A 27,412-nucleotide genomic window follows, 5' to 3' on the forward strand; every position below is an offset into this window, starting at 1 on the left:
GCATCTTGTTAGTGCAAGGATTTCAGTTTGCACAATAGAAATCTGCTCTGTGGTTTCCCATTTGGGGAGGACACAGGGCCCATGAGTCTGACCAAACTGCGGGAGGCAGTGCAAGACAGGAGTGCCTGGTGTGCTCTGGTCCATGGGGTCACGAAGAGTTGGACACGACTAAACGACTAAACAACAACAACAACAGAAAGTCGTATCATTGGTCAGTCTAGCTCAGGGGTCAGCAACCTTTTCCAGCCGTGGGCCAGTCCACTGTCCCTCAGACCATGTGGTGGGCCGGACTATATTTTTTTTTCGGGGGGGGGGGGGGAATGCACGAATTCATATGCCCCACAAATAACCCAGAGACGCATTTTAAATAAAAGCACATTCTACTCATGTAAAAACACGCTGATTCCGGGACCGTCCGCAGGCCGGATTGAGAAGGCGATTGGGCCGCATCTGGCCTCAGGGCCTTAGGTTGCCCAGCCCTGGTCTAGCTCATTATTGTCTACACTGACAATAAAACTTAAGATGTATACAAATTACAACCTTTTAAGACTTAAACATGAGATCCACCTCATCTTGCCCAGTTTGCTCAACATCCCTCCTGAAGTACAGTCCTGGGATAATTTTTTAAAACCTGCTCCCAGTCCAGTGCTGCAAAGCTGGTTGTTAATGCAGACACACACAATTGTCAACTCTGGCTGAAAAAAAGTAGTCTACCTGAATGAGAAAGGCAGCCAGGACTACATTTCAGTCTTTTGGGTTCTTTATTCCAACTGAAAAGTACATTAGGAAAACCACGCAGGCCCACCCATCTTCTATTCAAGACCAGCACAATGCTCTCAATATTGTCACTCGGCAGTTCTACATAAAAAAAGTGGTTGAATAGCCTCTGCCACAAAAAAGCACACACTCAGCTGTCCCCCTTGCAAGGAAGAAAAATAGACATATCCTGGTAAAGTTGGTATGTATTTTTTTTTTAATGGCTCCACCACTTCTTAAAGCCGTTTAACACAAATTGATTGGAGTCTGCATTTGTCCACTTCCTAAAGTATATATTTATATTTAGATTCCACATTTCCATCATTGAACAGAAGTTAACAAGTGGAATGTTTTAAAAAAATTTAAAATGACATTTTAAAAAAGGATATGGATAAATCCACAAAATTTACCATTTATTAGGTTTTTTAAAAAGATTCCTGTGCCAAGTAGGGGGTTGTCCCGATCCTCCAACTGTCATGAGGTTGGGGGAACTGCCCCACTTTCAAGATAAAACCAATTAAAAACTGCATTAGTACAAGAAGTCTTTGGCCCCACAATGCATCCCTTTTCCTGCCTGACCACATTAACTTTTCAGTCTTACACTGCTAACCAAGTTCCCTTTTTGCTGTGCTGCAACAGAAGTTAGTCTGAATTGGCCTAGACAGTTCGACGTCCACCATTCTCTCTTCTAGATGGATTTCCAGAATCGGCCACCTTGTTTCAGAAGGGCACAAAGATAAGAATGAGTTTCCCCTGCCTTCAGATCAGCTGCTACAGAGGCCAGGAATACAACTTGGCCTATTAGACAGAGTCTACCCTGGAAACCAGGTGGCCTTGGAATTGTTATACCTGTCTAAAATGCAGCCTGCTGGCAGATTTTACGATGGGAATGAAACAAGGCCCAGGAAAGAGGTTATACTGGCTTTGCAGTTGCATTGCTAGAGTAAGAGCCATCCTTTGCAATCCTTTTCCTTGGGCGATGGGGACATGCAACCAACAAATCTTTAATCCATCCTCCTCTACTTCTTCATTGCTCCCTGCTTGCAAAGTGCAGATCTACCCGATACTCTGACACAACGGAGGACTTGCTGATTAACCTCTTCATCCCTTTTCCTGACCGAAGTAGTGCAGGTTGTCTTTTCTGGTATGGCAGAACTGATAATACACCCTACATCTGCTGTGCTAAACTGGCATCCTTTGCCACAACAGCATTTTAAATACAAAGACAGCTCCAGGGGTACCACAAAGGCTGGCATGACCATGCATTTGCTGAGAGCCAAAAGAGACTCCTGGACCTGAAGCAATGAGGAGGCAGGCTCACAAAGGGTGCCTGACCTTCCAAAATCTACAGCAGACACTGCCTCTGCCAACCCTGTGAACAAAAAACATATCCAAAAGCAACAGCTCTCCCCTCAAGCCGCTCTGGGCAGTCCTGCGTGGTGACTCAGGATCTCAAGACTCCATAGAACAGGGGTGGTCAGTATAGGACCTCCCTAGATGCAGTTGGACTATCACACCCATCATATTTTGACTACAGCGCCCATGCTGCCTGCTGCGAGTTTGGAGTCCAAAAGCTTCTGCAGGTCAGCAGGTTAGAATACAGTTCCTAGATCATGTTCCTTGCAAGGGAGAAGTTAAAAGTCAGGTGATTGTTCAGCCTACTGAAGCGCAATTACCTCTGGACCACCTATCTAAGGAATTAGCAGTGTGATCTGCAGAGATCTAGGAAACAGAAAGCTCTAAGTGAAAAATGCCATTTCACAAAAACTCCTTTTTGCCAGATTTCCGAGCTCTCTCCGTCAAAGAACAGAAAGTCCTCTCTATATACAACTGGGTTGTTGGAACATTTAATATACCGCTTGGCCATGGTTAAAATGTTGCTCCTCTCTTGACAGAGATCAAAGCAGGTGTGTCTGATTCTCGCCTCTACTTAGTGATTGGCTATGTTTTTGGCATCATCTTTAGAATTTAAGATATCTTCCCATTTTAAGGCTAAACTAAAAAATAAAAAAGGAAGTTAAAATTTGTTGTAAACATTTCTTCTTTCTCCAAAGTTTGTACTTCTTTAAAAATCAAGTCCAGCCACACTCTTTTTTTTTCTTTTTTAAAGTTGAGGTAATTTCTGTGTATTTGTTATCTTTAAAAAGTCCCTTTGCGTGTGACTGGCTAAGACGTGTGCCAATCAGGATGCGATCCAATTGCAGTAGGAGTGCTACCGTGGGAGGGATTGTGCACCAATTCCGGCAACCGGGCTTCAATTTGCTATTTTCTCAATTTCATCCAAATCGTCTGTATCCAGCTTGTGAATTTTCTTGTCTGGGGAGGGGGCGGGGGGAGAGAGAAAGTGGAGTCAAATTATCAAGAAAGAACTGGAATTACGACCAGGGATTGCATCAAACCAAATCCCCTTCAGGTTAAACCAAGGAGGGGTGGTGGTGAGAAACATTTAAAGGCCGACAGCCAAACATCTTTTTCACAATTAAAACGGAACCTGGAGAAACATACCACTTCACTTTTACAGTAATAACAACAGCAACAACAATTTTATTATTTGTACCCCGCCCATCTATCTGGGTTGCCCCAGTCACTCTTGAGTGGCCTCCCAGTGTACAGGATTGAGAGTCGGCCACCTTCCTTTGCTACTGCACAAATCAGTGCTCAAAGCCTCAGAGCACACCCCTAATTGGAAGAAGGCAAGTCCAGCACAGTGCTTCATGCAGAGAGACAACAGACACCATCTCTCAGAGAGGAAGGCAGTTAGGCACCTTCTGTGCAGTGGGTCCCAGCACACACAATGACAGTCCCCTGGGAACAGAGCCGATGGCATGGCTCTCTGTTCTGGCCTTGCCTACTTCCACAGAAATAGTGGTCTGCCTTCTGAGTTGATAACCCCCAAGGGACATTAAATTAGCTTCGGCCAACCTGGTGCACCCCGACTTTCCATCACCATCCCTGGCCACCAGGGTTGAGGGGAATCGTAGCCTGACAGCAGCTAGATAGAGGACAGCTAGGTTGGGAAATACTGCATTCAATTCGTGTGTTTTTTAAAGGTAATTCTTGGGACAACACTGGCAGCTCTCTCTCATGGCAGAGTTTGAGGATTACTAATCTAATCCAGTGATTGTGAAGCTTCAGTCTGGGCGGGAGAGAGATTCTCCTTGGCCAAGTTGCTTTGGCTGGGGATGGAGAGGCCTCACCAACCTCACCTGTCCTCACAAACAGTTTGACAGAGTGGTTTTCCCAGAGGCCTGTTTCTGAGGATATCCAATCATTACCAGGTGGAGATGCATAGTTTATCCCAAAAGATTAAGAGGGGGGAACATGTGGCCCTCCAGATGGTGTTGGACTCCAGTTCCCATCATCCACAACGGCTCGCCATGTTGATGGGGGCCGTTGGAGTCCAACAACACTTGGAGATCCCAGCAAATGGGGGTTCAAGTTTTCCCCACTCCTCCCACCTTTCTGATGTGGGGTGCAGAACACCCAGAGCAGCACACAATTATTCGACTTGGAAGTGCCCTGTTAGGTTGCACAATAGCCGCTTAAGCCGCTCAACAAAAGATGGGGGAAAGAAGCATGGCAGGACGTACTGAAATGTTCCTGGATCCTGTTGAGGATGTTCAAACTGTGCTTGCTGTCCACCATGTTGATGGCCAGGCCCCGCTTGCCAAAACGTCCCGTGCGGCCAATGCGGTGAAGATATGTCTCGTTGTCCGGATTCCCATCTTTATCCACTGGAAGGTCAAAGTTGATGACGACGGAGACCTGCTCCACATCGATCCCTAGGGGAGGAGAGCATTGCGAGATTTGGAGAGGACAGCTCGTTCCTTTATAGAAGGAATAAGGTTTACAAAAGCACAGAATGTCTGCAGCACAGAAGGCCTAAAATGTGCCCTTAAAACATACCAACAAAAAAACCAGCCACCAATTTATTTACTTAAAATCTAGTAGCCTTTTCCAAGTTCTCTTAGTTCTGATTTTTTGTTTTCAAAAACAAACAAAATGGAACTGAATCGTAAAATCAGTGTTGGAAGGGGTCACCAGGGTCATCTAGTTCAACCCCCTGCAATGCAGGAATGGGAGAGGTATTGAGTAGTGCACTAAGGCAATCGTTCCATCAGGGCAAGTATTTTGGTTTGCCCTCTCCTCCCTCCAGCTCCCATTCCGGGGGTCCTCCTGACCCCGAAGCCAATTTTGGAGAGTACAGGGAGTACACCGTTACCTCGGGCGCAGACATTCGTAGTCACCAACACTTTCTCCTTGCCCTCCCGGAAGCGATCGATCACCGCAGCACGCTGCTCCACCATCATCTCGCCACTCAAGAGAGCCACCTGGTGACCCTCCTTGGAGAGCTCCCCAGCTAGCCAGCCAGCTGTTTTGCGAGTCTGCAAAATGTGAAACAAAAAGAGGGGCACCCCCCATTAACACCAACAGAGAGGGGCTTTTTTACGGCAAGGGATTTCCACCTCTGCTTAACCCTACATTTGGAAATAAAGGGAGAACTCCACTTACGCTCAGTTCCTCTTTGCATTGGCTCAGTCTCACCAACACTGAGCATGAGCCTCTTAAACAGGCCAATGTTTCATTCGAAGATGCCAGGATTAGACACTCACCCTCAGTAGTTCAGAACAGAGCTGATGTGCAAAAAGCTCTCTCTCTCAGTGTGGCAGTGGATGGTGTAGGTGCCGATTTTTAAAATGAGCCAATTTAGTTCTTTTTTAAAACTGGGATGCCCCCACCTCTTCCCTCAAAGCACTTACATGCTACTCCAGAAGACCGGGAAAGTAATTGTGAAACTGGATACAATGCCCGATAGCTATCCAGAAATATGGGAAGAGATCTGGGGAAAGATCCTGGGACAAGTTTGTGGGAACCCATCAAAACTTGGGAATGGAGATGCATATGTATTCTCCATCAGTCTCAGAAGATCTCTACAAACTCATCTTCAGGTTGCACTTGACCCTGGCTAGACTTAATCAAATAACCTGTGATGAAGATACAAGTGCCGATATACTTCACAGATTTTGGCCATGTCCTCAAATAATACCCTCCTGGACTTCATTGTTGAAATAAATTGAGTATATAATAGGGCATTTGCCAGCAGTAACATTGGGATATGTAAAAGACTATGTTTTGTGAAAGGATAGCGAGATAACAACACTTTTCAACAGCTGCCTGTATGGCAATTAGTTTCAAGCAAGAACAAAAGCTAATGTTCCAGCATTGGACTGCTGGATTATAATACTATGGGATGGGGCCCAAATGATAAAATCAACTAATACAATAAAAGTGAGAGAAAGGAGACAAAATTGATGATGAATGTGTTGAAAAATGGGTCCCATCACTTAGGAAAATGCTGAATCACAGAGTCTGTTGTGAATACTTTAATAGCAGAAGGGCAAAACCTCCACCAAAAATCAATACTTTCTTCAAAAATATTTTGCAAAAGGATACTGTGTGCTTTTGGGCCTCTGCTGTGCTATCTATACGATCCGCTATTTAGCTGGAAATATTTTTAATTTCTTCCTATACACATAAAAAATGCAAGGCTGCCATAGCACAGCCCCCACTGAAGGATTTGTAGTGATGCGTTGCTGTTTTGGATTTGCATGAAGCCAAAAGCAGGAGGGGTTGGTGAGCAGCAAACAAAAAAAGGACTCACGTGGCAGAAGATCATGGCTTGCGCAATTGTGATGGCGCCATAGATGTTGCAGAGGGCATGGAATTTCTCTTCGCGGCTGTTGCACAGGACGTAATACTGCTTGATGGTGTCCAAAGTCTCCTCCTCCCGCTTCAACTTGATGATGTTGGGGTCGGGGACAACTTTCTGGGCAAACTTCCACACAGAGTCTTCAAACGTGGCTGAGAAGAGCAACATCTGGCAGTCTTTGGGAAGCATCCTGAAAGATAGGATACGGGTGGGGTGGGGAGAAAAGTCACATTCTTTCCTCAGCTAGAGAGTCACAGTAAGAACTGAACAACTCCACTGGATCACACCAATGGCCCTTCTAGCCAGAGACTTTTCTTCTCATCAGCTGTTGACCAGAAGTTCCCAGAAGCCCACAATCAGGGCTTGAAGAGAACAGTCCTCCACTGCCATCTTGGGATCCCTGCTCCCCCAGCAGAGTTTTTTCAGAAAGACATTGACAAACTTGGTGGTTCCATTGAGCTATCACTGCTACAGCTTACATTTTTGAGACTTCTCCTTTTCCATAAATGTGTCTAATCCTCTTTGATTTCTAAACTAGTGACCATTACTACAACCTAAGAAGAGTCTGCTGGACCAGGCCAACGGCCCATCTAGTCCAGCATCCTGTTCTCACAGCAGCCAACCAAAAGCCTGCAGGAAACCTGCAAGTAGGACCCGGGCACAAGAGCCCTCTCCCCTCCTGTGGTTCCCAGCACCTGAAACTCAGATGCATTACTGCCTCCAACTGTGGAGGCAGAGGACAGCCACTGTGGCTGGTAGCCATCAATGTAATAGCACCGTACCTTAAAATGCCAAACGTGGCAGACTGGGACAATTATAGGGAGATAACAGAGCTCCTGAAGCAACTACTATTATGCAAGGGCCAAGCTCCTTCGGGCCGGTAAAGTCAGAAGTAAGTTTCGTTTCTGTTGAAATTTGCAACTAACAGGAAGGGTACTGGATGTGCACAGCTGCGCCAGGGAAATCCGGCATCGAACCGGTGACAAGGCACCCAGTCAATTGTACAAGGAGTCCACCCTTACCTCTGGATGCGGATGCTCTGATCCTGGTGACCCTGGGTGGCTATCATGACATCGGCCTCATCCAAGACAAAGACTTTGATCTTCTTGGGGTCAATGAATTTCAGCTTGGAGCACCAATCCAGGACGGTGCCAGGCGTGCCAATGACAATCTGCTCAGCAATCTTCTGGCCACGCTCCACTATTCATGGAAGAGATCAAGGGCAGATGTGAGGTAGGCAGAACCTCAGCAGACCCAGAAAGGGCAGCACTATCTGCTTGGGGGCGCTTTCCTGGGAGAGTCCTGCTGGAGCGACCAAACTGTGCTTCATCTCCTACCATCTGTGGAAACCAACTCTTCCCCATCCCCGCCCCTCACTCGCAATGTCTAAAATTCAGCATTGAAAGAGCTCATCAACCCCATCAGCCAGAAAACCCATATTTGTAAGCAACCCAGCAGGTTAACTATAGAAACACCAACTTGAGGGGCCAGTTGGTCTGGTCTGGATCCTGCTGGCTCAGGCTATTATCAGCATCATCTGGATGAGTCCCACAGCCACATAAACCCCGCAAAGGCCTTCCAGTTAGGATTCGGTCCCTCCCTGGTGACTTATATGCCCTTTTTGACATTACCTTGCCTGCGTACTCTAGTCTGCTTGTGAGATACTGAGTATTATCCAGCAGGATGGAGTTCACACTCACGTTTGTTGCCTCGAACCGCGTAGGCCAGCTTCAGCTCTGGATAAAACCTGCCCATCTGCTCGATCACCTTCCCTGTCTGAAGAGCCAGCTCATAGGTTGGAGAGAGGCAGAGACACTGCAAGAGGAAGGAGGCAAGTCTGGGACACTGTCCTAAGGCAAGTGGATGTTATGATGTTACTATGGTGCAGCACATGCCCACCCTGCAGTGTCCTCCGCCACATGGCCTCAGTTCCTGCCATGCTTGTGGAGTGGTTGCCATTCATTCCCAGGGAGAAACCTATCCCCAGTCTGTTCTCTCTCTCTCTCCCTCCCTCCCCCCCTCACTTTTATGCATGTCGCTCGGCCCACTTTGCCTTTGGTCCCTTCTACGACTGACACATGACCCGCACAAGGTTTCCTAAAAGGGAATGCGGTCCTCAAGCTGGAAAAAGGCTTCCAACCCATGGTTCAGCTGAATGGCCAATTACACCGTAAATAGAGAGGAGCTCTGCAAACGTGGCAAGAAGAAAGCCTGACACTGGCCCTCTGAGGAGACTATGCTGAAGAGATCCACTGTTACCTGGGGGTATCTGTGCTCCGGCTCCACTCTGCTAAGCATCGCCAAGACAAAAGCTGCCGTCTTACCGGTACCAGACTGTGACTGCGCAATCAGGTTCTGTGGACTGGAGACACACACCAAAGTGGGGGAGGGGATTATAAGACTTGTGTATTGGGGAGGGGACTATTAAAAGGAAAATCCCTGTCGGGCCACATTGTGGCACCCCATGAGCTACATGTTCCTTTCAAAACACACCTAGCTGCAAGCTGTGCGGGAAGTGGGAAGAGGAAGATCAGAAGTGACAGGCAACTTTACAGGGAAGCTTGCCCAGCATCCCTAGTCTTTGGGCCCCTCCCAGCCTGAAGACTCTCTTGACTACCTGGCATAACCAGCCAACCCCACACCCGCCCCATACCCATCAGGCACTGCAACAGGTATGCACCAATACATACGGTTCTGCCAGCATCATGGGCAATGCGTTCTCTTGGATTTTGGATGGTCTGTTGAAACCCATGGCATAGACACCCTGCAGCAGCTGTGGCTTCCTATAAGGAAGAAGACAAAAAGGCTAAGCAAAAAGGCTGCTAAGGAACAGCCTGAAGGCAGGCACAGCACACTCCTGCGGCAAAAGCAGAGCAGGACTGGGCCTTGCAGCTGTCTGAACAGGAGGCTTGCCGCAACAAATGGGCACAGCAACAAACATACATTATACCGTTGTACCATTTCCAAACAATCTGATAAGCCCTAGTTGACACATGGCTGCCGGGCAGCTGGATTTCATCCCTCGCTTTTCTGATGAGAAGCTGTGGGCTGGGCAGGAAGTAGTTAACAGGCAGCATCAGAAGCTCAGCAACAGAGGCTATGGATTTGGACATTGCAATCTCAGCAAAAAAGGCCAGTAAGGCTAAGCCCTCTGCTGTGTCTTTTCCCAGTCCCACATTTATGAAGGCAAACACTTCCCGGTCCAGTCTCTGCTGAATGCAGTAGCTTTAAAAATGGCATGTTTTCAAAAGTTTTAAAAAGTTGGCTACTTCATTTGCTCCTGAAGATGCCTTAGAATCTGTGGTAGGAGTAGCAGCAGGCGATGCAATCAAAGAAACAATAACACCAGTTTCCCTTCTGCAGCTTTTCGAAAATAGATTTGACACACTCTTATACCTTGTTAAAATGCAGGTGTGGACCTCCCTTTTTAAATACCGCAGTGCCCCAAACCAGCATGAAGCAGAGAGCCTGGAAGCCTCAACTGCAAAAGGGTGCTTTGAACATCCTTGGTAGCCCACTGTGTACCAAAGTGAGCTCAGTGGGGAGAAAAGTGTCTAGAGCAGCAATGGTGAAACCTGTGGCCCTCCAGACTCCCTTCTCTGACCACTGGCCATGCTGGCTGGGGTTGATGGGTGTCAAACACAAATTAGCCATCCCAGGCCTGCAGAGTGTCCCGCAACCTGGGGTCCCCAGAAGTTGTTGGACTACAACACCCATTATCCACAGCAAGGTCAGCGGTCGGGGATGATGGGAGTTGTAATCCAGCAAGATCTGGAGACTCAAGGTTGAGGAACACTGGGTTAGAGAAACAATAGATTGGGGTATGAGTTCATAGAAAAAGGTCTCAGGTGCAATCATCAGGGGAGCAGGTGATGTGGAAGAATCTTCTCAGTCCGAGACCCTGGGGAGAAGACAAAACTCTGGGTCTCCTAGATGAGCAAACAGGCTTATCTAGTGTATGACAGTGTCTTATGTTCTTTATTATGAAAACTCACAATTCCTTCTGGGGAAGGGCTGCAAGTTTTGCACGCAAGTGCAATCACTGGCATCTCCAGGAAGGGTAGACAAAGGCTCCCATCTGAAAACCCAGAGAGCTACTACCGATCAGTGCAGACAGTACTAAACTAGACGGACCAACAGTTTGACTCCATATAAAGACAGCTTTTTATGTAGGGAAGGCCCTTGGCTCAAGTGACAGACTCCAGTTCAACCCCCAAGAACGTCCAGTTAAAAGTGTCAGGTAACAGGAGACAGGAAAAACCTGTCTCGGCCCAAGATCCTGAAGCACTGCTACTGGGCCCAAAGGCAGCACTGGGCTAGATGGACTCTCCTACCTGGTGCAAAGGGAGCTTCCTACATTCTTAAGAAGAGCCTGCTGGATCAGGGCCAATGGCCCATCTAGTCCAGCATCCTGTTCTCACACTGGGTACGTGAGCACAAAAGCACTCTTCCCCTCTTGCAGTTTCCAGCAACCGACATACAGAAGCATCACAGCCTGCAATAGTGGAGCATAGCCTCCATTGGGACTAATAACTACTAACAGCCTTCTCTCCCCCTGCGAATTTGTCCAATCCTGTTTCAAAGCCTCCCAAATCAGTGGCCGTGACTGCCTCCTGTGGGAGGGAGTTCCATAAGTTTACCTATGCGTTATGCGAAGAAGCCCTTTCACCAATCTGTCCTGTATCTCCCAACACTGAGCTTCCCATATCCGGGAAGAGAGACCACAAGGTGAGTGAAGGTGCCCCCCTCCCAATCCTCCGCTTCATGAAAGACTGGCTTTTCCATGTGACCACTCTGGGCCCAGTATGGGCTCTGGAAAAGCCCTCTGGAAAGAAGCCAGGCATTGTCTCAAAACGCCAGAAATCTGCGAAGCCTTGAACTTTTGAGTGTGTTGCCAAGGAGACACGTAGGCTGTGAAGAGGAACCGGAGACTCGACTTATCTGAAGATCACTATAATTAGCCTTGCCTTTGATTTTTTCCAATGAAATCCTTTGCTCTCCAAATAGAGAAGAGTATACAATCTAAAGCAACTTCCCCCAACCTCCCCGCTCTCCACGTCTATCAGCTATTATTGCAAGCGATTTTAAAAATCACCTTCTAAACCAGCATCTTCAATGTGATTTACATATAATTATACAATTAAAACCACAAATAGAACAAGACTTAAACTCTAACAAGTGGACACTTGTGGCAAAGACCCATTTATTCAGCTGGGGAAGCCTGTTGGAGCAAAAATATATTCAACTGCTTCCAGAATGCTATTTCACAGAACAGGGGCAGCCACCACACTAAGAGCCCTTGCTCAGAGTTACTGTGACTTTTGAAACTCGCAGGGAAAACTCTCCTGCAGACTGCAACACTCGACTGAAGATATAAGGGAAAGGAGGTCTCTCAAGTTGCCAGTTGGTAGCAATCTACTGAAGGAGGGGCACAAGGAGGGAAGCATCTTTCCCAGCAACAACAGAGCCCTCACCAGACAAAACCATTCAGCTCCTTGGCAAGGAGCAGGGCCCTTTAGGAGATGGCTGCTAGAAGATCCTGCAGGAATGGGATGCTACAAAGCAATTAAAGATGGGATCTTCTTATCCAGGTGGATAAAGGGAGGCCAATGGGTAGTGATCAGTAGAAGACCCTGGGTTGTAGCCAATGCTGGTGCAATTCAGAGTAGACCCACTGCAGTTAATGGGCATGACTAATATGAAGTTCAATCTTGTCTACTCTGAGTATATCATAGTTGGATACAACCCAAAGTGTTAGACACCACTGAGCAAATGGATTCCCCAGTACGCGCAACAGAAACAAGTACGTATGGCTTGACAGAAGGAGGTGCATCGCCCTGTGGATAGGGTAAACTGGGACAGTGCAAACTTTGCAGCAGGGATGGGAACCACCATAGTAAAGATCCACTTCCGGGGTAGCCCTCCATAGGTTTTTAAGACTCCAACTCCCATCAGACCCAGTTGGCATGGCCAACCATCGTGGATTATGGGCACTGGAGTCCAAGAGCATCTAGAGGGCACCTGATGTACTGGAACAGGAAATACAAGTTAGGGACAGCTGGTCATGTTACAGGAGACTAGGGCCAGGAATGGGGAGGATAGAACACACACCAAAAGGAAGAGGAGCTAGCAGGCTGGAAGGGAAGAGAAAAATGGAGCGGGGGGCAAATTGTTCCAAGACACCTCTCAGTAAATGGAAGCTCAGTTCCACTTGCCCATCTCGTTTTTCTGCCCCTTTGCTGCCCGTGCATTGACATGAGGACTGGTACCTTAGCCCTTTCACATAATGCAGCTGTCAGGCATCAGTTGGCAGAGAAGGGGGGAGACCGGAATGTACAGAGAGCTGCTTCCTTTGATGAGCAGCTGCACTTCGTCAGAGGGAGAGGAGGAGGGGCTGTCAGGAAATACGGAAAATGAGAGGGAGGGAGATCCAAAGGCTGTTATAGTAGAGAGAAAAGAGCAGCCTCCGGCGCTTAGGTTTTCACGTAAGAGAGGAGGAAAAAGGGGTGTCTCAGGAAGTTTCACTTCTGGAGGGGGAACAGGCGCGAGCCAAGTCCGGCAACTGATAGTGACTGAGGCAGACATGCTTTTAAGAGCTCCGTACTGTACATAGTTTTGGACTTAATAAATCTTGTAAAGACTGGCTGGAATCCTGGGCTGTTATCTCGGGAAGCACCCACATCCTGACAGCAGCAACCACATGCACACAATGTACTAGCCACAGGGAAGGGCGGCAGCGGCGGTGGGGCACATTGGCCACAAAAATATTCTGATCCAGCTTTACAGCTTGCAGAGTAATGCCTCTGGGACAGGAAGTGGTGGGGAGAAACAGCAGCTCCGATTTTGTCCAGCCCCTTCAAAAGCTCTTCCATTTGATATCAGAGTGTTTCTCTAGAAGCCCCCTGAACTCAGCAGGGCTTCTTTCAAGACATATAAAATGAGGCTGTATCTCTCCTTAGAGAAGATGCAACTCTGTTTTCCCTGTGTGCTTGGCAGAGACAATGATCAACCGTTAAGCCCAGATGCTTTTCATCTTTAAACGGACTTGAACAAAGCCGGGAAAACCATTATCTACCCACGCTGCCAGCTGCTAACGCAGGGCACGGATCGGCCTCTATGCCGCGACCGTGACGCAAGGTCTCTCTTCCCTCACAGCGATGGCAAACTCAGCTCAATTAGGCAACAACTATAATTAGGAAAGCAACATTTATTCAATTAGAAAACATTCATTTATACCCCACCTACTAGCCAAAGTTCAAGGCAGCTGACGATATAGTCAAAATAAAATTAAGATGAACTAGAGTTGTTAGGGAGAGGCAAAATATCTCCCTGCTCCCCTAGCCCCCCATTCTCAGGTGCGTCAAATGCAACTCTCACACCTGGGCCATGGCAGGACTCAGAAGAAATAACTCCAGCCTGGAAATGATAGCTGAAGGGACCAGATGTTAGTCCCTAACAGGCTAGTGGTGCCACAACAGAAATTAAGGGTTGCATCCAATTCTAGTCCCATTCAGAGACAGACCCACTGAAAATAATAGGCACAAGTAACTGGAGGTCCATAATTTCAACAGGTCTACTCTAATTCAGTATTGGTTTAATACAACCCTAAAAGTCCTCCTGAAATGGGGCAAGAGAATTTTAATGTTCTATTTTAAACAATGGCAAGGACTTATAATAAAAACTACTGGAGGGTAAGCATTATCTCAAAAGGGTGGTGGGAGTATTTTCTTCCAGAATCACTTGAGCTATTTTGCTGCATTCCATGAACCATGGTCCAAGCCAGATGTAAAAGGCTGCTTCTGAGCCAAGCCTAACAATTTGAATCAAGTCCAGAAGATAGAAGATGGCCCAGCTGTTCACATTTTGGAATCAAGCAAGATGAAATAGGTATCTCTGCCTGCAGTAACACAGTCCAGAATTTGTCCACATCATTCAGTGCAACTTGGGGTCCCACTTCACACAAATTACACAGCAGCTCCACCACACACCCGCTAAGGTCACCCTTTCTGGAGAAACTGGGGCTGCACCAGGAAGGGCAAGGCTACAAAGTTCATTTTACCCAACAGATGCAGGGAAACATGAGCCCATGGCTCGAAAAGGGAAGCTGGGAGAGGCACTTACAGCCGCAGCTCCTCGAAAGACTTCACGGAGTAGAGGGGCGATGTAGGATCCCTCTGCAAAACCTCCACTTGGTTCGTGTTGTCCACCAGGTTGCTGCGGATCAGCTTGTTGAGCAACGACTGGGCGGCTCGGTCCTCTGACAGGAAGCAACGACAGAAAGAAAGAAAAAGTTGAAGGGGGAGCAAGTAGTCTGCAGTTCAATCCCTTGGCAGAAGCAGATCAATGCCAGCAGCAACCACCACTTCTGAATTCCATCAGCCTTGTTTGAATGAAGCTGTGTGGAGTAGCAGTGTGTAAACCGAGCACTATAGTCCAAAACATCTGGAGGGCAGCAGGTTGGCAAGGCTACCCTACAGAAACTCCTATTGTTCCCTCTCCACCAAACTTGGCACATTTTTGGTAAAAGCACTTTGGGAAAACTGAAAATAAAGGAGTTGTTGTTGATAAGCAGTGTCCAGTGCACAGCGGAATGATGAGAAGTATGAGCCAACATGCTCTATACTACTTTATTTACAGTTCAAAGCTGGTAAGTTACAGAAAAACATTTTCCCTCTGCCGGAGCAGAGAAAGCGTCATCTCTCCTCTAAAGCACGGAGAGAATCACAAACTGAAACTGCAAAGAACAGTGAAAAACAGGAAACCAGTGTACGTCATATCCAGTCTCCCGTTCCCGTGGGAACCCAACAGTACAGACTCTGTGGAATGTAAACAACCTGTCTTGTGACAAGCACTTCGCTGCACAGAGAAGAAAGCAGAAACCAACATCCTCCCCCTTTCTGTGAACATCTCTGGGCAGCGTGTTCGTACAATATCAGTACAAACCCAACTTCTGCACATAGGTACAGTGTTGATCCCTTGATACAATCTTGGACAATACATCAGCAGGAATTTCATTACCTGGCATATAGGACACCGTTACGAGTCCCTTCTGAATACGTTCCCTAGCATGTTGCACCTTCAATTGTAAGTGCTTCGTGCTTTGCTTACAACCTTCAGAATTTAGCAAAGCCAAACATGCTTTGTTGTCCTGGTAAACCTGGATTGGACATTTGACAGGAATTTTCATGTCTTTGCACAATTGTAACAACCATTCACAATCCTTAAGTGAATAAGACAGTGCATTCAGTTCAGCTTCACAAGTACTTAAGCTAACTGTTGTTTGCTTCTTGCATGACCAATCAAATAGACCCTGATTGTACTTATAGCAAACTCCAGACGTACTTTTCCTGTCTGTAGTGTCACTTCCAAAACTTGCATCTGCAAATATCTCAAGACCACCAGACTTCTGATTGTTAAATCTCAGTCTGTAATGCATAGTGCCTTTCAAATACCGCGCTATGCGTTTCAGAGCTTTCCAATCCTTAACAGTAGGATTGTTGACTTGTCTGCTTAGCAAATTACAGCTAACAGCAATGTCTGGTCTTGAACATCTGGCAATGAAGTTTAGCTTGCCTAGCACACTTCTGTACAGTGTAGTGTCAGAAAATGCTTCTTCAGTGTCATCTACCTGATAACCTGTTATCATCGGTGTGTCTACAGGGTTAGCATCCATCAGGTTTAGCTTGCTTAACACATCAGCAATTTTCCGTGACTGGTGTACTAGAATGTTACCATCTTGATCTCTCTCTATTTCCAGAGATAGGTAGTTGTTTACCTCACCAAGATCTTTCATGTCAAAGTGCTCTTTCAGTTGAGCTAGGGCGTTATTGTACATTGTGACATCTTTCCAAAAGAATAAAAGATCATCAACATAAAACAAACAATACAGTTTCTTTTGCCCCTCCTCTTTGACAAATACACATGGATCAGATTTCCCTTGCTTAAAACCTAGAGAAAACAATACTTCAGTGAGTTTTGTGTGCCAACACCGTGCACTTTGTTTGAGACCATAAAGGGACTTTTTCAGAGCACAAACAAATCCCTGTTTTACCTGTACGCCATCAGGTGGAAGCATATAAAGTGATTCATTTAGAGATCCATACAGAAAAGCTGTATTCACATCATGGTGACTAATGTGTAGATTTTCTTCTGCAGCTAGCTTGAGCATAAGCCTAATGCTCTCATACCTCACTGTGGGTGAGTAGGTCTCGTGATAGTCTTCACCTGGTACCTGTGCAAATCCTCTGGCTACCAATCTGGCTTTGTGTCTGACTATCTTGCCATTTTGATCAGTCTTCGCTTTGAAGACCCATTTGCTTCCAAGCAATTTCATTCCTGGAACTACTGGAACTAGGTCCCATGTTTTGTTCCTTTCCAAGGAATCAAGCTCAGCCTTCATGGCATTTAACCATGGCTCAGCTTCCTTTGAATCCAAATCCTGGATTTCTTGGAAACTTGAAGGTTCAAAAACCTTCTTGGAGCTTTTAACAGCTGTTACTGCTATCTTAGCAAACTCATCAGCAAATCTCTTTGGAGGTCTGCCTTTTGTGGCTCTCTGTGACCTACGAATTAGCCTTAGGTCTTCAACACTCTCCTCTTCCTTCTTAGGAGAAAAGTGACCTATTGTGAACAATGGTTCCTCCAATTCTTGATCAGAGCTTTCAGAGGGTCGCATAGAGGCTTTCGCACTCTTGAAATCCTCTGAATCATCTGATTCAGTTTCAGACTCAGAATCAGAACCTTCATCAGTGGGTGTGGGTTGTTGCGGTTGCTTTTGACTATCCTCAGTCTCATCACTGTCATCAGGATAACATTGGAAAATTCCCACATTCTCCCCCCACTTGGCATTGTACTCAACACTTCTTGTGAGCTTAATTTCCTTAGAGTCAGTCATCATTATTCTGTAAGACCCTTTCTGATAACCTAGAAAGATACCATGCAATCCACGCTTGTCTAACTTGGAGTTTTGTGGTGAGTGAACCCACATGTCCGAACCAAAAATTTTCATGTGTTTGATGTATGGCTTCTTGCCAAACATCTTCTCATAGGGGGTACAACCAATCGCTGAAGATAACCTGCGATTATAACTGTAAGTGAAACATGAGAGAGCTTCGGCCCAATAACTCTCTGGAAGATTTGCATCATGCAGCAAGGTTTTTAACCCTTGAAGCAAAGTCTGATTTGCCCGTTCCGCAAGTCCATTCTGCCATGGCGAGCGAGGACTAGACAAATCGTGTTGAATTCCTTTCTCAGCCAGAAAAGCTTCAAACTGCTGAGAAGTGAACTCTCCCCCCCGGTCGGTGAAAAGAATCTTAATCTTCTTACCATGCACATTTCCCAACCAAGCACAGAATTCCTTGAACCTAGGAAAAGCCTCTGATTTCTGCTTGAGATTATACACAAAAATATACCTGGAAAATGCATCAATAAGAACCATGAAGTACCTATTCCCACCCAAAGAGGGCGCTAGTGGTCCAACCAAATCAGCATGAACAACCTGGTATGGTTCTGTAGCTTGCCTACTAGACACCTTACCTTTCACAGCCATTTTCACCTTGTTTGCTGCGCATGCCTTGCACTTCATGTGGTACCTGCAGGGTTTAATAGTCATACCTTCAACCAAGGCAGGCATTTTAGATACTGCCTCAAAATGCAAATGACCAAATTTCCTGTGAAAATCGTGAATACATTCTGCATGCAAACTTTTGTTAGAACCTGCAATGCAACAAGTGTCATCCTGCACAACATCATCATAATACAAAATAAACAAACGACCAACAAATTCAGCATACAATTGATAATCGTTTTTCTTTGTGATGATGCATCTATTGTTTTTAAAGGAAACGTCAATCTTCTTCTCAATCAGCTGTCCAACGCTGAGCAGATTATGTTTCGCATCCGGCACATAAAGAACATCCTGTATCGATAAGTCCAAACTGTGAAGAACAACAGTTCCGTAGCCTTTACTGGGGATTGTGTGGTCATCCGCCTGGTGAATCGCACCTTCCTGCGGTGTAAAAGACACGAACAGTCGCTTATCGTTGCACATGTGATGCGTTGCAGCTGAATCAACAACGAAGAAAGATCTAGACGTCTTCTGGACCTCTGCAACCTCTGCAACCTTTGTAACCTTTGGAGCGTAGCGTGAGACCATTGCCTTGTGCTGCGTTGTCCTGGACACCGGACCTTTGCCTTTGCTCTGGCCTTTTCCACGCGATGAGCTTTCGCTGCGCTGCTCTGTCTTGGCCTTGGGATATTTGCATTCCCTCTTCATATGGCCTAGACGTCCACACGAGTAGCATTTCACTGCCTTCAAAGCTTTGGCGCCATCTGGTGGTTCCACTGCACTATGGGATGATGACTGTGAAGTCTCCCCCTTGTTGATGCAGCTAGCACCGCGGCGATCCGCTTCATTCAATATCACGGCAGTAACATAGTTCACTGTCAGCTGAGCAGTTGGCTGTATAGCAATCTGAGTCGCAACAGACTCCCAACCTGAACCCAAAGATTGTAGTATCATGAAGGAATACACAGCCTCTGGAAAGTTGAGTCCTCTCTGTTGCAGCTCATGTCTCAGATTCTGCATCTCCATCAGATGTATACGCACATCTCCACCTTCAGCAAGAGCCATATTATGCAGCTTGTTGAAGTAAAACATAGTGGACCCAGCTTCTGTCCTTAAGTGAGCCTCTTTCAAAGCATCCCAAATTTCTTTGGCTGAGGTCTTATCACGCAATAGACAGAGCTCTTCTGGGGATACTATCAATGTAAGAGTTCCCCTTGCCTTGGAATCCTTAGCTTTCCATTCATCTGTAACTGGAGCTGGGGGGTTGTCTGTAATCACCTCAAACAGACCCTCTTTCCGCAGAATTGCCTCTGCATACAAAACCCAGTCCGCATAATTTTTCTTATTGAGCTTAGGAATCCCACAAGCATCAGCTAGCTTTGCAGTCGCCATTTCTGCTTGTCTGCTGCTGCTTTAAATCAAGCTGCTTTAATCCAAAGGCAATTTCAAAACAGCCTCTGCCTTTGAGCCTGCGCCTTTCTGTATGCTGTTTGCTTATCTGCAGCTGTTTCAAACTGCATTCCAAAAGCAAGCTCAAAAGTGATAGTCCCCAAGTGCTTTCTCAATGTTGCCCTTTAATTTTTGCTGCGTCACATTTGCAGCTGCTTTGAAACAACAGCACTTTACTTTCGTTTTCCCCCAGCATAGCGTCCCTTTGAGCCATTTGCCTGTGCCGCGGCAAAACCGGCTATTAAAAGTTCAAAGTCCAGCCATAAAGCCATTAATTAGAAGCTGGCAGGCTGCCCGGAGCAGTAGCACATACCTTCATCAATCATTGTGACGCGCAGAGCAGATACCTTGCGTTCCGTCTCTCTGCTGCTTTTCCGATACTTTACCGGCACTGCGTCTCTTGCTCCTTTGTTCCTCTGCCAGGAGCCCGACTTCTGAAGACCATCCTCAAAACACTGCATTCTTCTGGGCCCGAAACCAAATGTTGTTGATAAGCAGTGTCCAGTGCACAGCGGAATGATGAGAAGTATGAGCCAACATGCTCTATACTACTTTATTTACAGTTCAAAGCTGGTAAGTTACAGAAAAACATTTTCCCTCTGCCGGAGCAGAGAAAGCGTCATCTCTCCTCTAAAGCACGGAGAGAATCACAAACTGAAACTGCAAAGAACAGTGAAAAACAGGAAACCAGTGTACGTCATATCCAGTCTCCCGTTCCCGTGGGAACCCAACAGTACAGACTCTGTGGAATGTAAACAACCTGTCTTGTGACAAGCACTTCGCTGCACAGAGAAGAAAGCAGAAACCAACAATATGGGGTGTTCCTTAGCACCTATTTAATCCATATACTGCAGGGATGAACAACCAGTAGCCCTCCAGAAGTTGTTGGGACTCCAGCCCCAGTCTGTTCCAGCCAGCGTGGCCAATGGCCAGGGGTGATGGCAGCTAGAGTACTGCTATACTGGCTGGACACCTATAACATATGGACTATTATGAACAGCACAAAATGACCAGAACTGAAATTGGTTCTTCAGGAGTACCACACAAGGATGAACTCTGTTCAAAACATGCTGGGCTCCTTTGGAAGAAGGTCAGCGATACACACACACACACACACACACACACCTCTTCCCCCTGTTATTGGTGCCTTTAAACACTTTAAACACCACTTTAAACACTTTAAGTCCAGGCTTTGCCCCAAAAGAATTCTGGGAGGGGTAGTTTGTTAAGGGTGCCGAGAGCTCTAATGCCCTCACAGAGCTATAGTTCCCAGGGTGGTTTAACAAGCCATCTTTCTTCCCAGGGAACTCTGGAAATTGTAACTCTGGGAGGAGAACAGGGGCCTCCTAATAACTCCCAGAACTTTTCTCAAACTACAGCTCCCAAAGTTCTTTGGTGGGGGGGGGGGAGGTCCGGATCGTTGAAAGTTCTATCATAGTGCCTTAAATGTGCCGTGTGAATGTGGCCCAGGACACCTGTAAAAATAACATCCTTTCAAATCCACTGAACATTATCTGTATTGTGAAGGAGGCAGGGGCACATCCTGCCAAGTCTTTCACTCTGGATTAGAAAGTGGAAGGTGCGGATTCTTGTCCCAGTGGCTGAGATAGAACCAGCAGATGGAAAAACTGCTGGCACCATGAATGGAACCCTGGTGGGCTTTGCTTTCACTCGGGACATAAAAGAACTGGACAGTGACACTTGGCTGCCCAGGCCTGCCAACAAAAGGAGGCTGTGGCTTGATCCAGTGGACTCTTCTTGTGTTGAGCCACCCTACCACAGAGTTATGGCTCCACCCCCAAAAGGAACAAGTAATACCACTGGTCGATCCAGGTAGGCAGGCAGTGGCTCTCCAAGACAGACAGAAGCCTTCACCAATATGAAATGTTCCAGATGTTTTCAACTACAGCTCCCATCAGCACCAGCCACAGAAGGGGAAATGTAGCCCCCATATGTTGTTGGACTACAACTCCCAACATCCCTACCTGCTGGCTATGCTGCCTGCGGCTGATGGGAGTTGCGAGTCCAGCAGCAGCTGGAGAGCCACAGGTCTCCCACCGCTACCACCACAGACACTTTAACTGGAGATGCAGGGGATTGAACCAGGGACTTTGTATGTGCAACGGGACATGCTTTACCCACTGAACTATTGCCCCCCCCATTTATCTTTGCTTCCCCCAGCTTGCCCTCCGGGGTCCAAGAGGCTTACCTTTTTCCTCCTCTTCAACCTTCTCCGTATTGTCATCTGTCTTGAGAACTGCTCCTGTGTTTGGACAAACAGTTTACAGTACAATTAAACTGAAGCAGAACAATCATCCTTAATGGGTCAAGTGTTTCATGCTGTACCAACAAGTCAAGGAGCTCAAATAGGCAACTATGCTAGATTTCCAGACAGTTTTACAGGCTAGGTAAAGCCCACACGCTACATATGCCAATCTCTCACCCAGCGAGGCGCGGATTGTTGCCCACAGAGCAGAGGCTCCCAAATCCTTTTCAAAGTGCCCCAAGTATTTCTGGCTGGGCAATGGTTTTGGATTGCAGCATGTTAATTTGGAGGGGTTGATGAAAAGATGCATTTATCTAGGGATAATGTGGCATGGGATAACAAACGAGGGGGACAGAAAGGTAATTAACTTATTTGGGGCAGAATCTATTGATAAATTAATTGGGGTAAATAAATTGAAGAGGAACTATGTTGGTGTGATCTAGGGTGGGCTGCAAATAGATTGAACAAATTTTCTGGAGGAATTTGAATGAGAATTCATTCCCACAGTGGAACCTCGGGTTGTGAACATGATCTGTGTGCAGGAAGCAACGGTCGCAACCCGTAGCGCCACGTCTTCGCATGCATGTGACGCAATTTGGTGATTCTGTGCATGCGCCGGGTTCAGTGAAGTCCATAACCCGAAAATGCGCAACCTGCAGCATTCGCAACCTGAGGTATGACTGTAGTCCATTTGAACTACAGTAGCTTACTTAAATTCATTATCAAACGTGATACTGTGGGACTGAGCCGAGACTTGGGAATCACTCTCTTGCTAAAGGAAGAAGAAGAAGAAGAATTTGGATTTGATATCCCACTTTATCACTACCCGAAGGAGACTCAAAGCTGCTAACATTCTCCTTTCCCTTCCTCCCCCACAACAAACACTCTGTGAGGTGAGTGGGGCTGAGAGACTTCAGAGAAGTGTGACTAGCCCAAGGTCACCCAGCAGCTGCATGTGGAGGAGCGGAGACACGAACCCGGTTCACCAGATTATGACTCTACTGCTCTTAACCACTACACCACGCTGGCAAGTACTTCAATATTCACACTCTCCAGCTTGCTTTGCCAATTTAACAGCTGCAGCTATTGGGGGGAGCAAGTCACAAGTAAACCAACTGAACCTTGTATTCATTTCTGATGCAGCCACTAATTGTATTTCATGCCCTTTCAGGTCTACAGTTACATTTACCACCCACCAACCCCATATGTACAAATACCTGCCTACTCAGAAGACTGCTTTGTGCACCTGTCAGGGTGGTTTCTGGTCCCCAAAAGGTTATGCCACAATATTGTTTGTGTTTAAGTGCCAGCAACAGGGATTTGTTTTTGTAACCTCCCAGCCAACTTTGGATTCCCTTAAGATTCAGCAGCAGAGGATCTCTGGCCTGCAGCCTTAATCCCGGCTGTGGTTCTAATTAGACCCACAAGAAGAATTCCCCCACAAACCACATGCACCATTCCAACATATGACATCAAGGGTGACATCCAGCACAAAAGATGTCACTGGGGTTGGGTGACCTAGTGCGAATGAGAGGGCTGCTCTCAGCACCCATCAGCCAGTGAGAGAGCAAGCACCCTTTAAGTCATCACCTGACATCATAATGGCACCAGGCGACTGACAGGTGTGGTCCCCTGCACACCTGCCAAAGTTGGCCTGTGGGTGGTGGTGGTGAAGGAGGTAAGGATCTGGCCCACCAGCTGATCCAGTTCCCCCACCTGTGCCTTGAGTTCTCCTGCCTTGTACGATTCTAGCTGCAGCAACAGTGTCAGGGTTACCTTTTGCTCTGAGTGCTGCGTAGCAAGAACAAGAAAGGAATAGAGAAACAGAAAAAGAGAAAGATTTGGGGGAAAGAGGAAAAGTAGTTGATGGCTTGCTCAACCCAGGAAGTCATGGTTATGCTCACCATTAGAGTCTGGCTTGGATTTCTCGTCCTTCAGGTGCAAGTTGCTCATCTAAAAAAAAACAAAAACAGAACAAGTCACCCAAATGCTACGGCTGGTCCAGTTTCTTTATCATTATGCTTTGTACATTTGCAGTCATTCTTACTGCCAGCCTGGCATAAGGCAGACCAGTATGTCCCCCACATTGCAGATGGGAAGGTATAAATCTGTTTCTCAAACTTGGGTCCCCAGCTGTTGTTGGACTACAACTTCCATCATCTCTGACCATCATCTCTGGTCCTAATGATGGGAGCTGTAGTCCAACAACAGCTGGAGACTCAAGTTTGAGAAACACTGGTACAGAGGTTGATCAAAAGCTATTTTCCCACTGACAGCGAGTGAGCTGGTAGCAGATGCAAGATTCTGAACCAGGGGCTCCACAGTTGGAAGTGAAAGTCAAAAAGCACATCCAAAACATGGCAATGTGGATTAAGCATGGCCCATACCCACAGAATATTGTCAGCTGGAAAAGACAGACGGAAATACTTGGGGAGGCAGGAAAAGGAGAAGAATGTAGTGATGACCACCAACTTGGATGGCTTTCGAATCTGATTAGACAAATTCATGGAAGATAAGGATATAAATGACTATTACACATAATGGCTGTGTACTACCTCCAGTATTACAGGAGGTATGGCTCCGAACACCAGTTCCTGTGGATCACAAGAGGGGAGAGTGAAGTTGCGCTCATGTGCTGCTTATAGGCTTCCCACAGGCTACTGAATGTTCACTGTGAAAAGTGGATTCCATAACAGATCCAGCTGGGTTCTTTTTAGGTCCTTCAGATGAGGACTAGATCATGTGAAAAATGAATATAATATTTTAGCTGCAGTTCATCTTCAGCTTTGTATTCTTGTTATTAAAAATGTCCCTAGACATTGTTGTTGCACCCATAACTTAGATTTAAGGTGCCATTTAGCTCCTAGATTTCATATCTCAGTTTCTAACACTGCCTGTGGCTAAACAATAAAGATCTGTACAGGGCACGTATCATGACAAATTTGTTTGAATGGGACAGATATGCAGGGTTTTGTTACATAAAATAAGGAAAGTTTCAAGTGCTTTACCCACTAAAAAGTTTTTTCTTTAAATCCCCAAGTTTTAAGTACTTTAAAAAGATAACACTGGCTAATAAATACAGAGAGAAACACAGACTGCAAGCAACTGCTTTATCTCCACTACCAGATTCTTGCCCCCATATCTTGAATTTAGTATCACATTCCTTTAAAGGAAACACGGAAATAGCACTACAGCTTTAGCTCATGTGTCACAAAAGCTGGTTGGAGATATATTATACTTCCCTGCTATCCCCCAATAGAATCATAGAATTGGAAAGGAACCACAAGGGTCATCTTGTTCAACCTCCTGCATTGCAGGAATCTTTTACCCCACATGGGGCTCTAAACCTGAGATTAAGTCTCATGTTCTACCAACTGAAGTATCCCAGATAATGGCATTGCACTAAACATACATATATCCCAATGGGACAAGAAATGCCAGATTCCTTCCATGGTATTTGGCACCCATTTCTGGATTACCTGGACAAATCTGCCCAGATCATATGTCCATCCACTATGGGACTCTGCTTACACCATGAAGGCCCATGGCCCACTTAAGCATCCAGACCAATTTCTATAAAACCATATACCAGTGAATTTTTAAAAAGTTTAAATAATCTCTGTACAGTATTTAGGAAACCAATTCTCTTCCTCCCTCCTCCAGTGGGGTCAGAAAATATGTCCTCCCTTCCAACATTAATAATACAACCACACACCTCTGTTTTAAGGAAATTAGCTCCTCCCAGGAATACATGACCTTTCAAAAATGCAGAATTTTACCAAGGCAGCATGGAATGCCAGATAAAATGTTCAAAGAATGTACTGCAACAAGTACAGCCTCTATTTCCGCTAACTACGTTGCACAATTCAGACTGTGTGCCTGTGGATAGTGTGGTGCAGCAACTAGAGTAGGCATGGTGATTTGCAGAGACTATTGGACTGCAACTCCCACCAGCCCTCAGCCAGCATGGTGAATGGTCCAGGATGATTGGAACTTCAGTCCAGCAACATTTGCAGGGCACCACAGAGGACGAAGACTGGGGAAGCTATGTTGATCATGAAGCTCACTAGCAAGAGTACTTCACAAGGCTGTTGTGACGATGAAATGGGAACTATGCATGCTGCCTTCAGCCACTTGGGTTAAAGCAGGATGTTAACACGCAAAACATGCATGTGATGGAAGAACAGACAGCATAAGTCTGAGGCTGTTTCCAGGCACCTCCATGGGAAGTTACATTACTATCTCTTTATATGCCACCTTTCAGCCAAAGAGGCTCCCCGGGGGTGGCTCATTCATTTTGATTGCACTCACTTTGGATTGCATGCCTACGAGCAGTGAAGTGCAGGGGGTTAGAACAGTGTTCCCAAAGGGTTGCATGGCTGTAACTTCAACTCTGATCATCCCTAACCACAGGCAAGGTTGAGGGGCATTTCTAGCAACCTCTAGAAGGGGGAGGGGAGAAAATGTGATGGTCGAAGTGTCGGACTAGGACTTGGAAGACCAGGGTTCAAATCCCCACTCAGCCATGAAGCTCACTCTGTGGCTTTGGGCCAGCCAGTTGCTTGCCTCTTAACCTAACCTACCTCATAGTTATTGCAAGGATAACACGGGGGTAGGGGGTGGAGTGGGCCTTTCGTTCCCTGGAGGAAAAGGTGACGAATTATATAAATGTAATAAATGAATTATTAAATAATTATGGGGCGTTGGGAGAACGACTAAAGAGGCCCAAGGTCCATCACACCCGCCCCTCAGCCATGGAGCTCACCACGTGACCTTGGGCCACCTGCCCTACCTCGCAGGGCTGTTGTAAACCACGGAGACCAGCAACGCGTGGAGAGCAATACATGCTGCCCTGAGAGGAAAAGCGAGTTACGGGAAATAGAAAAAAATACCATAATAAGAAGGAAGGGTCCCCTCCCCCCTCCCCACTCGGCCTTCTCCCCTCCCTGCCTTCTCACCGACTCCGCCGCCGCTTCCTGCTCGTCCACCGCCAGAGCCCAGGAATCCGTCGCCATGCTGGTTCGCGCGAGGAAGGAGCCTCCTGGCTGAGCAGCGCTAGCCGCAACGGAGCCGCCGGAAAGAACTGCGCAGGCGCTAACGGAAGTGACGCGCACTGCCCGGTAAAGCCATTAAGAGAGTCCGGGCAGGAAACGCAGTCTGCGTCACTGCTGTACCGGGAGCTATAAGTTCCTCCTTCCACTCCTGGTTCTCTGATTCGGAGGGTCTAGGACTCCTTCCTTCCTTCCTTCCTTCCTTCCTTCCTTCCTTCCTTCCTTCCTTCCTTCCTTCCTTCCTTCCTTCCTTCCTTCCTTCCTTCCTTCCTTCCTTCCTTCCTTCCTTCCTTCCTTCCTTCCTTCCTTCCTTCCTTCCTTCCTTCCTTCCTTCCTTCCTTCCTTCCTTCCTTCCTTCCTTTCTTTCTTTCTTTCTTTCTTTCTTTCTTTCTTTCTTGTTAGCTCACCTTTCCTCCGGCCAAATCCATTCAAATGATATTTTTAAAAACGCATTTAATAATAATAATAACAATAATAATTTTAAATGTTTAGGACAATCAACTTACAAACACCAACAGAGAGGAACCTAATGCACGCGACAAGCACCCAACTCAAAAGAATGGTTTATTCAGGATGACCCAATTGGGACCCAGTTTGGTAGCCAAATACTTATT

At 46.5% G+C, this 27,412-nt stretch overlaps 1 protein-coding gene across 2 annotated transcripts; it reads right to left on the reverse strand.

Annotated features, from left to right (window-relative positions):
• Positions 1–742: 742 nt before the first annotated feature.
• Positions 743–26,834, reverse strand: LOC309376822 (ATP-dependent RNA helicase DDX19B). Of its 2 annotated transcripts, XM_081923682.1 has the most exons (13): positions 26,706–26,834; positions 23,652–23,700; positions 23,464–23,538; positions 21,691–21,744; positions 14,588–14,723; positions 9,157–9,249; positions 8,726–8,828; positions 8,167–8,281; positions 7,489–7,666; positions 6,419–6,656; positions 4,979–5,141; positions 4,347–4,538; positions 743–3,072 (listed from the first exon to the last, which is right to left on the reverse strand). In XM_081923682.1, exons 1-13 carry the CDS (start codon positions 26,760–26,762, stop codon positions 3,011–3,013), a joined length of 1,515 nt encoding a protein of 504 aa, XP_081779808.1. In that variant the 5' UTR covers positions 26,763–26,834; the 3' UTR covers positions 743–3,010. The 2 variants fall into 2 exon arrangements, with proteins under 2 accessions (XP_081779808.1, XP_081779809.1); XM_081923683.1 differs by lacking the exon at positions 23,464–23,538.
• Between the last annotated feature and the right edge of the window lie 578 nt (positions 26,835–27,412).

This window comes from Podarcis melisellensis (assembly GCF_964234715.1).
Source record: "Podarcis melisellensis genome assembly, chromosome: 8".
Lineage (NCBI taxonomy): Eukaryota > Metazoa > Chordata > Lepidosauria > Squamata > Lacertidae > Podarcis > Podarcis melisellensis.